At 38.9% G+C, this 13,532-nt stretch overlaps 1 protein-coding gene across 1 annotated transcript; it reads right to left on the reverse strand.

Moving 5' to 3' along the window:
- Window positions 1-5,553: 5,553 nt before the first annotated feature.
- On the reverse strand, window positions 5,554-13,523 carry LOC135324653 (ankyrin repeat family A protein 2). Its single transcript, XM_064501335.1, has 9 exons — window positions 13,438-13,523; window positions 12,263-12,660; window positions 10,046-10,204; window positions 9,514-9,579; window positions 8,118-8,215; window positions 7,818-7,943; window positions 7,341-7,407; window positions 7,165-7,245; window positions 5,554-6,114 (listed from the first exon to the last, which is right to left on the reverse strand). The coding sequence occupies exons 2-9, from the start codon at window positions 12,549-12,551 to the stop codon at window positions 6,059-6,061; spliced, it is 942 nt and encodes a 313-aa protein (XP_064357405.1). The 5' UTR covers window positions 12,552-12,660; window positions 13,438-13,523; the 3' UTR covers window positions 5,554-6,058.
- Between the last annotated feature and the right edge of the window lie 9 nt (window positions 13,524-13,532).

Raw genomic sequence — 13,532 nt, forward strand, 5'->3', positions numbered from 1 at the left:
GAACAAAACCATTTTTGGAGACAATGGCAATGCTGTGTGCCTGTGATCTTACCCAATGTTTGCAGTAGGCTTCATGCCAGAGATACAAAATAGTTAGAGCAAGCTGTTTTTATGATGCATTCTTGGAAGCAACTGATTCTTGAGCACTCTATATTGTTTAAGATGAGCTAGACATATCCTAATGGCAGTAAATACAGGGTGCAGGGATTTACAGGGTTTAGCCAGGGCATGTCCATTTTTCAACTGTGCCAGAAGCCTGGCTAAGTTCTGCTACATCAGACTTGCCTGTGGACTGCACGTCATCCAGCATCCTCTAGCTGACAACGATTTAGAAAGGTTGAGTGATGCCATCATGTGGTATATGTTCTCCTGATATGCTTCCAGGAGAATAACTGGGATTCCTGTGGAAAATGATGCAGGCCCTTAAGTCATTTTCTAGAAAAAGTTACAGGCTCTGAAAAGCCTGTCATCTGGCTTATCTGCTGTATTTTGATTTTGGTGTTAAAAATGAGATTTTCATAGAGTTGATCTATATAATGAATCAAAGCAAATTTCTTCACAATATAGGTCAGAATTTCTTTAGAGATTTATCCAGGGATTACTTAGGTTGCTTCTTGGAGGAAAAGGATGAGCTATACAGTGCAATCACAGAGCTATAATCCACCTTGTTGCTGTGCCTAGTTTACATCTCCCTTTCTGCTGGGCTCTGCAGCCTTCCCCTGATCCACTAATTCTTGCGTGCATGGTTGGCTTCATCAGTGTTCATCTGCTGAAGACTGACTGACATGCCCTGCAGTCCTGTATGTGTAAAGAATTGCTGGCTTAATTTGGTAACAAATCAACCTCAACAGAAAGATCTATTCAGACGTCATTCCTAGGAATAAACCCTAACAATATCTTTGATCTTTAAAGTTCCAAGCGACTGGATTCCTAATTCAGCCAGTTATATGTTTGTTGCCAGAGAGAGCAGTGTGTTTCCTGAAAGCATATGTGCCGCACAGCAGGAGGTGCGTGCAAGCGGAACTGCTATAACAATACTAATGATGACCAGTCTAGTGATGGGCCATGTCTGCACTCCAGTGATTTATACCATTGTTGTAAAGAAAAAAAAAAAGTGGCCCACAATGGTCAGGAAAAACTGTGCTGGAATGCCCCTAACAATCAGCTTTCAAGTGAAAAATGCACAATGGATTTAGTCTATCACAGTAAATATGAATGTGTTTTGGGTTTTGTTTTGTTTTGTTTTCTTTTTTCCCCTTTATCCCTTACCCTTTAGAGTGTTGTAAGAATATGGAGTTGCATCTGGTTCATGCTAGGGATTATCCAGAGCAGTGAATGCGAACTGCTTAGGCAGAACAAGTTACCTAGAATTAGCATAACCTTTTTTGGTTGCTCTACTTCTGACATTTTTGTTCTAAGAAATTATAAAACAACACTTAGGAAAATAAAAAGTAGTTCTGGCTCTTTTATTGCTGTCTTGTAAGGCTCCGAGTTAAGTAGCCTCATTAGAACAGGAAGGAATGTGCTTCAGAATTGCTTAAAGGTTAATGGAAGAAGGTAGGACTAGGCACTATAAAATAGACATCTTTGGAAATCCCAAAGTAGTGCTTACGATGAATAGAAGTTTATGTTGTTTTTCAGCTAGGTTTGAATAAGGTTGAATGGCTGACTTCCATCTCTGTGGAGATGAGTAGCAGAATATTTCCTTTGACATGTGTACCATCTGGAGACCAACTGCTGAGTCCTCCCTGAAAAATGAACGCTGGGGGTAATGCTTGCACCATGGCTCCAGGACTAGAGTTTGCCTCTGGTGCCACAGTGAGGAGATGTGATCACCTGTTGTGAAGCTTGGAAAATGTGGAGAGCAGAAAGCCTGTTCTGTGTTCTGCCCTACATTCCCTGGCTCCCTGCTGCAGGCACCTGCTCCCTGTATGACATGAAGAAACAGTGTTGGGTGCAGTTATGCTCTTAAACCAAGGGAGAAGCCACAGGAGGCTGGAGAGAGATGAGGCTGTACTCTGGGAAGGTCTAGCAGGAGGTTGCTGCTTTCTGTAACTATCCCGGAAATTCAAGTGGTAATTCAAAAGTACAAGACAGATGAACAAAGAAGGCAACAGAGTGGAACAAGGTCCCAGAGAAAACCAAAGAGCTCATCCAACTTTACATGTGAATACTGATGCTAACACTGTCCATGATTAACTCTCTTCGATTGACTGAATCTTGTCTGGATGGAAATGTATAGATTTAAATTTATGTTCTCTTTAACAATCTCTTTAAAGATGGCATGTTAACTTTTAATCAAATACTAAAAATCTATTTATGGCTGTTCTCTCCATTTTTTTGTTGATTCAATCTCTATTGCGGTCATTGCTTAAATGTGAGAAAGCAGGAATTATCTGAGCAATTAAAGTGGATACGCAACGTTTTGCTTTCTCTGTGGTAGAATTAGTTCCCATCTGTATTATTGCCCTCTATGAATAGGGTTGCTTCCTTCAATTCCCTGTCAACAGATAAAAGGCTGTCTGTCTTACACTGTAAGGCTTCCAAGCTATCGCAGCCACCACTAGCTGTAAATGAATGTTAATTCTGATAAACGTCCTACCTGCTGCACTGCAGATGACAGTTCACTTGTTGTGAGCTTTCTGCCAAATAGACCAGAATACACTGCAACATCAAACATGAATGAGTGGGACAAAGACTTTGTGCAGCTCTGAAGCATTTGGCTATTATTACATCAAACTGTGCTGGGCATGTAAGGCAGAGTTCATGACATCTATGATTGCATGCTGCACACTGAAATTTGGCAAAAATAATTTAGTTAATCAGAAACAGCACCTTACATTAAACACCACTCTGGAATACAGAGTGCTGTCACTCACCAGGAAATGTAAAATATTTTATTAACAGTCCTATAAGAAATTACAGGGGCAAGTGATTTTGTCAAAATGCTCAGGGAGAATCAACTTGGAGTTAGATTCAGGGCTCACAATTTTCAAATTTCTCCAGTCCTGTGGCATGCTATGGTGAGAAAACACTGTGCTGCATTGAGACCCACAGGCATGGCTCAAAGGTAACTCCTAATATCTTTTCCCTGCCAGCTGAGGGGGAAGGCTACAGAAATAATTCACTCAAACAAAATGCATAAACTGATGTTTTAAAATGTATCAACTCTGGATTGGGGCTTTTAGATTTTATCACTATAAACAAAGAAAACTGAGAAGGGGTTGGGGTTCCTCACTCCTAGAACTATTATACTGAGAAATATTTACACCAAGAGAAATCAAAATTAATCACTGTGCCTTAAAAAAACCAAAAGTATGTGGAGTGGGGCCATGCTGTTAATACTGCAAAGTCAGCAGCTGTCTGTGCTGTCTTTATGCTGGTTTTTCCAGTGAAAGTAAAATTTTATCTTCACATAGAGTTTGTCCCAGTTTGTTAGCTCTGACCAAGTTTCTCTCAGGATACCTGAATTACAGCTTATGAAATAATGCTGGCTATTCCCTACAGGGCCATCACAAGGGCCACTGACAACTTCAATTCCATGTGCATTGCTTTAGCAGCATAAGGTAATGCTACAGAAAGGGCTCTCACTGCAAAACTCAGCTTCTGAAAGATGACTGTCTTCACTTCTACATTTGTTTTTGTGGGATGCACAGTGATTCTTAGAATAGCTTGAAATTCTAAAGCAAGAAGATGGAATAAATTTTACATTTTACTATCTTGTTCCATATCCTGTTCCATATCCCTCCATTTTTTCATATAATTGGAAAATTCATTTTCTTGGATATATTTCCGTATAATATACTGGTTAGTTTCTTTCACATATATTTAAGTCAATGCTGACTGAAGTTTAAAACAAAATGCAGATCAGATACTGGATGCTTTTCATCAAAAAAAATTTTTTTTGTAATACAAGTATTACAGAAAGAGGAAATTTTGCTCCTCATGCATTATTATATAGCATGTTTTTACAGATGTGTTAGAAATTAACCAGAAACAGCACAGGCTATGAAGTTTTAGGAAAAGTTTGCATTTTCTATTCTCAACAAACAAGAAAGTACTTAAAAGGGTTACAGTTCAAAACTTTTTTTAACAAAGGCCATGAAATCTATTTCCAATATGCAAGCTTACAGTAATTGCCACTTTGCATTATTTTATCTTTAAATACATTTTTACATTTACATTTTTCTAGATATTGATTTAATTATAAAACATAATTTCCCTCTCTGTCTCAAGACATGTCACATTTACTGTTTCATTTGACAAACCTAAAAGCATGTGATAAAGTGGATGTAAACTCTATATTAGAAGCAAAGAAAGTACTTAAACACTGGGAGGCAGATACTACTACTCAGTTAAATGTACCAAGTATTTCACCAATGTCTGCAAGATCAGTTACCTTTCCTTATTTCAAAGTGCCTCCCTTAAGATTCATTCCATATAAGATATCAGCTTCCTGAAAAAAAAAAATCATTTCTTGACTGGTTCTCGTAGCAACCACATTTCAGAGTTTAACTCTGCCCTGATTTACACTTTTTATACACCACAGAAGTTTCAGTACAAAGTCGGAGAGAAATTTGGCCATGAATTCAGGCTTAATTCATATAGGTTTGTTGGTTTTTTTCTCCCCCTACATTTTCCCCTGCTGTATATTCAGTCACTTTGAAATAAAAAAGCTAGCATTTTGAATGCATTATTTCTCTGGCTCTGACCCAAAGAACTCAGCTGGATTATCCCTGGCCTTCCCCATACCCTTCTCTGGGATCTCAGTGCACAGACTTTACACAGTACTGATTTGCTTTGTGTTTGGAACAATTTTCAGATAGAAAAACTGAACATAGTGGAGACGCAGTACTAGTAATACAGCTAGTAACTTACTAGCTCGTTTGTCCTATACATGTGCAGTCCACTCGTGTCATTGCAACTCTAGGGGAAAAGCAAATTGAGTAGGAGACTGGGCTCACTCCCCATGGCTTGGGGAACAGCGGAGGGGATGTGGGGTGTATGTATGTGAACACATCAGACCTCTAGTGGACATGACAGCTAAATGCCTATGTAAATGCATGTGAACAGCACGTTTGGGATCCATATGTAATGACTTGGAAAAAAGTTCTGAAAGGTCTGTTTCAAAAACTCATCTGTTATTTGTACAAAAATATCATGTCCCATCACTCAATGTAGGTGTGTGTAGGCACAGGTGTCCTCTAGGAAATCTATTAACATTCCCTCATTTTCCACCTCATTTCAAAATCGTGTAATAGCCGCTCAAATTTACAGTAGTTACAATGGGACACCTGAAGGACCACATTTCAGCTGAGAAAGGCTGGAGTGCAGTGCATTCTGGCTTCTCTTCCCACCTTGCTGATGTCTGCTGTTCAGCCACAGCAGGGAGGATATTTAGGAACTAGGTATTCTGTGCTTACAATCGAGAGGGGGTTCTTTACACCAGAGAAATCTGTACCTAAAAGGACACTCTTACCCAGTTGTTCCAGAACTAGAATGCGAAGGCAGAGGGATGCGGAAAGAAATCTGATAGGAATTAAACTACCATCATCCAAGTCCTCCAATTTATTATCAACTTTTTAAAAATCAAACACAAAAGCTGGCACAGTAATTTTAACAGAGGATCTCAAAAAACAAATCATACATGGTGCACATTTTGGTACTATTAACAATAAAGACATCTACCTTCTATGGTGATATACCTCAATATCTGAACAAATTTCTTCCTGTGAATATATTATCAATGATGTGAAGAAGCAGGACACTTGGTACAATACCACCTATTGCACTTGGTGTGAACATTTAAGACAGTCAAAACTGCTTTTATTCACAAAGTTTTCATACATCACAACAACTGACATTTTCTTTTTAGCAGAAGGATGACATCACATATTTCTATAAATAGCAATGTAAGAAGAGGAAACATATGTTAAACCAGTTAAATATTTGAACTGAGGTAAAGTTACAAAATAAACAACCCCTATCACTGATTACAGGGCTAAAAAGCACTCCACATCTCCAAGCCAAGAGCTGAAACCCACAGAAGAGCCAGACGTTATTCCTTGATATTTTGAAGTAGCCTTAATAAATGAGACTCAATAACCTGTTGAACTAAAGCAGAGAAGCAATCTGGTTAATCAGTGTTTAATGTAATTTCAAGTCCTTAGGGCAATACCATTTTTCTGGCAGATGCTGGCTGGCCCTGTGCAAACTTTTAATAAAAACAGACAGGAATCACTCTGAGTTTGCTGCATCACTTCAAAAAAAGCCTCGTATAATGCCAAAAGAATACACCCATTAAGGGAGATGGTTCTTGGAGGTGATGACCTGTTCTCTGATTTGAATAGGCAGATAGCAAACAGAAAGCAAATTTTTAAGCTTATACATGGAAAGTAGGCAAAAAGGCTTATTAGAAATTACTATTGTTGAACATTTTGAGATTAAACTCTTGAAGAAGTCCTATAGTCAGATATCTATGAAGTTACTGGCTACCCCAAAAGCGCAGGGCTCTGCTTGGAGAAGCTACATGTGCAATGTTGTTTCTGTAACTACAGAGATTTCACAGCTTTCAAAAAGAAGGCAGTGTGACAGAAAAAAAACCAATGGAAATACCCTTCTTTGCCCCTTTCTTTTCTACGGGAAAGAACCAAGTAAGGTAGCCTAATTCACTGATCCTTGCACTATCATTGTCTGCCTCTAAGATAACCCCTCCTCTGCTAGAGCTAGTCTGACAGGGGAATAAGGTTTTGCAAATTAAATCACATCATGCCAATCAAACAGAGCACTGGAGTGAGTGGTGAATGTCCAGGGGGCTGCAGGCCTCTATAATCATTGTCTAGTGCAACACACACTCTTCGCACAGAGTAGTGGAGCAGCTCAGCTCCTCTTGTCTGGATCACAGCTGCATCAGCTCTACTCACTGCTATCTGTGCCCAAATATACATATCCAGGTAGGTGACATTTTCTTACAAGGCACCTTGGTTTCTGAACCAGGGAGAAAAATCACCTTATTCATTTAGCCCTAATAAATTTAGGGGTATAAAGACTTTTAGGACAGGTATCTTCTTATATTTGCAAAAACTCTACCAGCCCATTACAGCAGCTATATAAACAAGGAGCGGTAAAGATAAAAATCAAAGAATTTACATTTGTAATACTCACCACTCCGGTAGCCCAAGGCTACAGCCAAATCCATGGAATTATAGCCAGCATCTGTTTCAATAGTTGGATCAGCACCACTTTCTATGTAAAATAGGAGAAGAATCAAACTCAGATTTCTGACAATAAGAACTGATAGTACCTCATTACTGATGGTTCGGTTTGGATAGTTTGCTTACCAAGAAGAATTTTTACACATTTCACATGGTTCCCATGCACCGCATAGAGTAGGGGTGTGCCTCCATTCTGCAAACGCAGGAAAAAAGCCTTAGGCACTTAACGGTTAAGCAGCTGCAACTATAATTCCTTGACACACCAGTACTTCTGTGTATCAATAAGAGAATTCATAGGCTTTATATAAAAATCAGGTTCTCAGTTTTGGTTCTTCATGTCTTACAACCTAAACAATTGGCCAGAAAAGATGGAAGTTCACTCTTCTATAAAGGAATCAATCTCACTGCTCTTTTCAACAAAAAGTCAGAACCGACAGGACTAACTTCTCTTATTTTGTTGAAGAGCATCCTACATAAGTTTTGAAAGCCTCAGATATTTCAGAAGAGGTAGAACAATTTTCAAACTCAAGCCAGTGCTATGCCTTGTTTCAAATTTCTGACCAAAGCACACTCCGATTTTGTAAATTCCAGCCAGAGACTTACCCAGTCATACTCATTGACATCAACTCCACAGTCCAGCAGCATTTTAACAATATCTGTATATCCTTTACTGCAAGCCAGGGAGAGGGCACTTTCTCGCCCTTTCCCCAAAATCTGAGGATCTGCACCCTAAAATAATAATAATTAAAAACCCACAAATCAGTAATTTTTTTGAACTGAGGTTTCACAGGGAACTTAGCTTTAACACTTTTAAATATAAAGCAGCATTGACAAGCCTAGAAATGCAAAATGAGCTAAAAAGTCAATCGATAAATTTAAAATGAATTGTATTCTTTTCCTTACATTCTGGAGGAGAAATTCCACTACTGCTATCTGCCCATGAGCAGCAGCCCACATCAGAGGGGTAAATCCTTCTTCATCCTTATGATTGATTACATTTTCTGTTTATAGAAGAAAATACAATTCAGTAATCCTCTTCAGTGATGCATTGTATAAGCTGGAATAAATGTACTAACGTATCCATTGCGAATGGACGAAAGCACGACTGTGCCCTAACAGTCATTCTCATGTGAACTTACAAACAAAATTAATCCCAGTGGTGATGCAAATATCCTCATACAAGCAAAAAACAAAAATCCAACAAGCTAAATTAAAATGTAGAAGTTAGATTTTTTTTTCTTAGTTCTATAAATCAAGCTTTATTTTTACTCAGAAATGTGGCACTTTGTCTGTAATCTGGGCTATGCCTTTGGAGAGAAGAGAAGGGCTGCCTCAAAAATAAGGAAATACATTCTGTATTACACTGCAGAAAGTACTTTTTTCAATACAGTGAGAGACACACAGGCTTTTAAAGATTTAACTTGTAAAGCAATATAGATAGTGTAACCCCATCCCCTTGAAAGTTCAGGTAATCACATAGGGTGCTTTGTGGAAACAGTTAAGATCTACTTCTAGAAGAGCTGGAAGAAAGCAAAGGAAAAACAAGCGACTGACTGAAAAGTTGAGCTGAATTAATCTTTTAGATATAAATATTCTAAAAAACCTGCATGCCTTATCATACACTATTATAAGCATTTTAACTGTTACTGACATTTTAGAATCAATTTGCTTTTTGTACTTACGAATAATTAACAAGCTGTATATACTCATTATCTGCTTTCCATAAACATTTCAACAAATACTTACTGAAAGCAAGGCTGATTACTAATGGTACAATCAGAATATACTATCACTCTGTTCAATATATTATACAGAGTTGAGACAGAATGAGTAGCACTGTTATGTTGCAAATGTGATTCATGGCTTAAATTACCAACATATAGCTCTATATGATAACTCATTAAATACAACTGGAAAGTTACTATTAATAGGAATGTGTTTTAAATTATAAACTAAACTAATAATAATAAAAAAAAAGGTGCAACTCCCCTGATAGAACTAACAGAGTCTCCTCTCTCATTTCCATGCATTACCTATATACCTGGGGAGCAGAGGGAAGAAGGGATTGACGCACGACACCCACTAATGGTAATGTTTCATTCTAAACACAAACCATAGCAGCAAGAGACGCACATAAAACAACAGTCTACATTTGCAAAGAACAGTTACCTCAAATATCCTTCAATTTGTAGCACATTTGCACATTTTCTATGCAGCTTTGGGGACAAGCTCAAGCATAACAGCATATAGATTCCTCAAAGGAAAAAAAAAGACGGTATTTAACCTCCCTTAGCCTTACCTTGTTCGATACGTGTCGCCAGATACAGCATTTCTCCCTGAGCAGCTAGCTGGTGAACTGATAAAGCTGCAAAAAGAGAAGCAAAAGGATGTGGTATGCACACAAATTTTCATTCTGCTCTATTTGGAGTTGGGCGTAACATGCCCATTGGCTTGTGCAGTACAGAACTTGGATGTGAAAGCATACACAGATTTCACCTTATTCTACCTTATTTTATTACTTATTACTACCTTAAGAATTAAAAGGTTTCTGTATCAAGAATATAAAATTAGAGCTTAAGAATCAGAAAAATCTTTCTGGTTTTCAAATCAAGAATTGGATCCTCTCTGGAAAACATGCTTCAGTCATGAATTCTATACAGCAGGTAGATTGCCATTTTATGGTTGGGATCATGTGAAATTAGACAAGATTATCTCAATGTTTTCTTTCCCACATAACAGTTCATTAAAAGACCAAAGAAAAATGGAAACAAATCTGACAAGCAGCTAACTTACAAAAATAATTAACAACAGTAAGGCAGAAGGATACTTACAATTTACAAGCAGAGGTGTTGTAGAGACTTCATTTCCCCTGTGTTTGTTAGTTAGGGTAGTTGACTGTTTTATTGGAGAGAAATGCTTAGTAGTTGATGGAGTGTAAACATGTCTTACTTGGATACCAGGGGAAGGAGAAGTATGGATGTTGCATTCAGCTACATTAAATAGAAAAAATAAACATGATTTTAGTGCTAGTAACAGCATTAAAAGAAATCTGCAGATTCCAAGTCGAACTAGAAAGCACCAGTGTCACAAGATCTTTAAAACCTACATTAAGTAAGCTTTGTGACATGCACTTTTTTCACTGGGGTAGTATGTGACTGAAGAAAGGACTGCATTCACTTCTGCCATTAAAACAGTACAGATATCCCACATGTAAGTATAGTATAGTATCAGGCAGAAGTAACTTGGTATCTAAATGAAGTAAGCCTTTGTCCAGATATCCTGCTCATGGATCTATCAGGTAAGCGAGCACTACCTGACCTGTAATATCTTTATTAACACTCTCCAGTGCGATGAACATGATACAGCCATGGTTATATAATGCTCAGCTCATCTTTTTGCCTACTATCTAACCAATACACAGCACAGCTGCACCCAACCTTCACTAAATTTCTTCATCAGGACTCTTCCCACTCCCGTTTGACAAAATTGTAACTGTATTATGGATCTTATGAATATTTATCCAGTAGGAATAAAGATCTTCCACACTGACTTGTAGAAAATGCAACAGCAGCACACCAACTGTAATTCAAAAAGTCACTCACTGTTGCTGTGTTTATTTGTACTAACTTCTTTAGCTTTCTATCAGAATCTAACAAATTTTATTACAGAATGCGTGCATTGTCTTGGCTTCTAATTCACAGAAGAATAGCTTTTGGTTTTGAGAAGTAGCTGAGAAGCCAAAATTTTTTTTTTTTTTTAAAGACAAATGATTAAATACCAGAAAGGCATAGTGAAGACTGAAACTCCATTATTGGCCGAATTGATTTGATACTAGTGTGCACTAGTAAATAATGATTTGAAGCTAATTAACATGCACACTGAATGCACGCTGTAAAGAACTTCATGATTACAAACCCAAGTGCAAATTTGGGAAGAGAACTGATTAAAAAAACTATAGATGACCCTGGGCAACAGGATGAAAACAAAATTACATTTTGTTTACCAATTAAATAGCTTCAGCTGAGGTTATCAAGTTAAGAGACCTACCAGGGATTTTTGACCTGCGGTCCCTGCATCCGCAGGACTACTTCTAAGGGGTTCACAAATGTTACCTAAGAAAAACAACCCTATTGCTGATGGGTCTAAATTTGCCATTCAGGTCTGCAGCTCCACTAGAAAGCATTTAGGGCCTGCAAATCAAAAAGGTTTGAAAATTACAATGGTTGAACTGCAGCCAAACAATACAAATTGCAGAAATCATCTAAATCTACAATAGGTTTCTGTTTGTGCATATTATGGCAAATGGGTCAGATTCAGCATCGTGACAAGATACACTACTAACGGTCTGAAATATTAAAGCAAACACTAATAAACACAGTTGTTTAGAGGAAATAGATATAAGCCCTAATTCTGGTCTCTATAGATAAGCCCAGCCATGATAAAACCCCAATCAACTCTCATGAAGCTGCATAGCAGCGGGTGGAGATTAGCTGCAGGGAACAGCTTGCAGAATTGTAGCAATATTCACTTTCAAATAGCGTGAAACCAAATCAGCCAATCAATCACTACAATGGCTGCAGGCTTTGTGCAACCGTATTGATAAAACAAAGTCAACCGTATAAACTATGTTATTTTATCATCATACTAGTGAAAGGCTAAAACACGACCCACAAAGCTATAGAAGTTGACATGATCATATAACGCTTTCAGTGATGTTTTGAAAAAACTTGTATATTCAACAGTGGGTAGCACGTGGTAAGACTGGAGAGTTAGCCAGCAAAAGTAAGCTTGTTTTCATAATTGGCCTCAGCTCTTAACTATATTAAAGGCTTTTTGTGCCATTACTTTTCAATTAAAAATAATTTTGAGGGAAGTTAATTTACATTAATAACTCATTACTGACTGTATATAATAAAAATTGTAAGGAAACAAGTTATAGAAAAGTATTACATATCAGCACACACACAACAAAAGGAGAGGCTTTTTAACATATCAGCTTAACGGGATGGGACACTCCACACACAACAATTTGTACCATGAAGTTCAACCTTTAAATAAGACAGATGCCACTTCAAGGTCAGAGTTAACTTGGTCTTGAATATTTTTACTGTCCTCTTCATTCAAAGATTTCACAAATCGCGAGCAGACATTCATATCAAATCTATTGGGCAAAATGAATTTCATTCCCATGGTGACACTCTGAGCTGGGCCTTCCTCTGTGCTAGAGTCAAGCTGATGTTCCACCTTAACGTCCGGCATGGGTGGAAGGCTGTAGCTTGTGGTGCATTCTTCCACAATTAACTGGGCTCCAACATCTAAATTTGATGACGATGCCATGGCTTCAATCGTGTAAAAGTTCTACATAAAATGTTTCTTCATGGCTTCTAGCCACCAGCAGTTCCAGTCAGCCAAGGTGTCTCCAATGTGATATGGATGTTAAAATAATCTGTAAGTTAACACAAATACTCTTTAGTTTGGATATTATATAAAAACAGTCTGGTGGAATAACACATAAGGATAAACCAAACTTCCTCTGTTTATGCTTATGGCATTTTAGGTAGCCCAAAACATACTGAAATAAGTATGCTACTACTGACACAGGCCATCAGCTACATCCTCTGTTTATTTTTTATGTGTCTGTTCAAGCCAAACTTCCTAATGAAGTGAATAGGAGTTTCATTGAAGTGAAATTTCAGAATATTAGTCTGGTAGTAACAACAACAACAAAAAAACTCATGCCCAAAACTGAAACAAACTTCAAGATGCAGATGACTTAATAGCCTATGAAACATTAGCCTTAGAGCAAAAGTTAGAGCGACTATACAGCCCTTCATGACTCCGAATCCTCATAAACCCAGTAAAATAAAAGGGTCCTACCATACAAGTAGGAATATGATAAAACCCTTTCAGGCTGCCGGCAGGAAAACAGCCCGGACTACCTGGGGCCTTTCGGCAGTACTGAGGGCGGTTCAAGCTCAGGGCAGGCTGCGCGGTAGCCCGCGGCAGCCCCCGGCAGCCCAACGGCGCAGGGCCGCCAGCGCCGCCGCTCCCGGAGCAGAGGGGAGGGGAGAGGAAGTGAGGGGAGCCGCGGCCGAGGGGCTGTGGGGAGGCCTGCCACGGACCCTGCGACACGGCGCCCGCCGCCCCGCTCCCTGCTGAACACAGAGCAGCCGCGGCGGTAGCGGCTCCCGCAAGCCCGGACGGCACCGCGAACCAGCCTCACCTCGGCGCCGCGGCCGTGAAGACGACGCGCCGGCGGTATGACACAACTTCCGGCGCGCTGCGCGGGCGCGCCGGCTGCGATTGGGCAGCGGCGGC

Source organism: Dromaius novaehollandiae, chromosome Z, assembly GCF_036370855.1.
Source record: "Dromaius novaehollandiae isolate bDroNov1 chromosome Z, bDroNov1.hap1, whole genome shotgun sequence".
NCBI classification, from domain to species: domain Eukaryota; kingdom Metazoa; phylum Chordata; class Aves; order Casuariiformes; family Dromaiidae; genus Dromaius; species Dromaius novaehollandiae.

What these genes read in the sequence shown, in the direction of transcription:
- LOC135324653 (XM_064501335.1), bottom strand. Translation starts at nt 12,551, where the DNA reads ATGGCATCGTCATCAAATTTAGATGTTGGAGCCCAGTTAATTGTGGAA. An exon ending in TGGAATTTCTCCTCCAGAAT is followed by an intron (nt 7,944 to 8,117) that starts GTAAGGAAAAGA and finishes TTATTATTTTAG; the next exon opens with GGTGCAGATCCTCAGATTTT. An exon ending in AGCCTTGGGCTACCGGAGTG is followed by an intron (nt 6,115 to 7,164) that starts GTGAGTATTACA and finishes TCTCTGCTTTAG; the next exon opens with TTCAACAGGTTATTGAGTCT.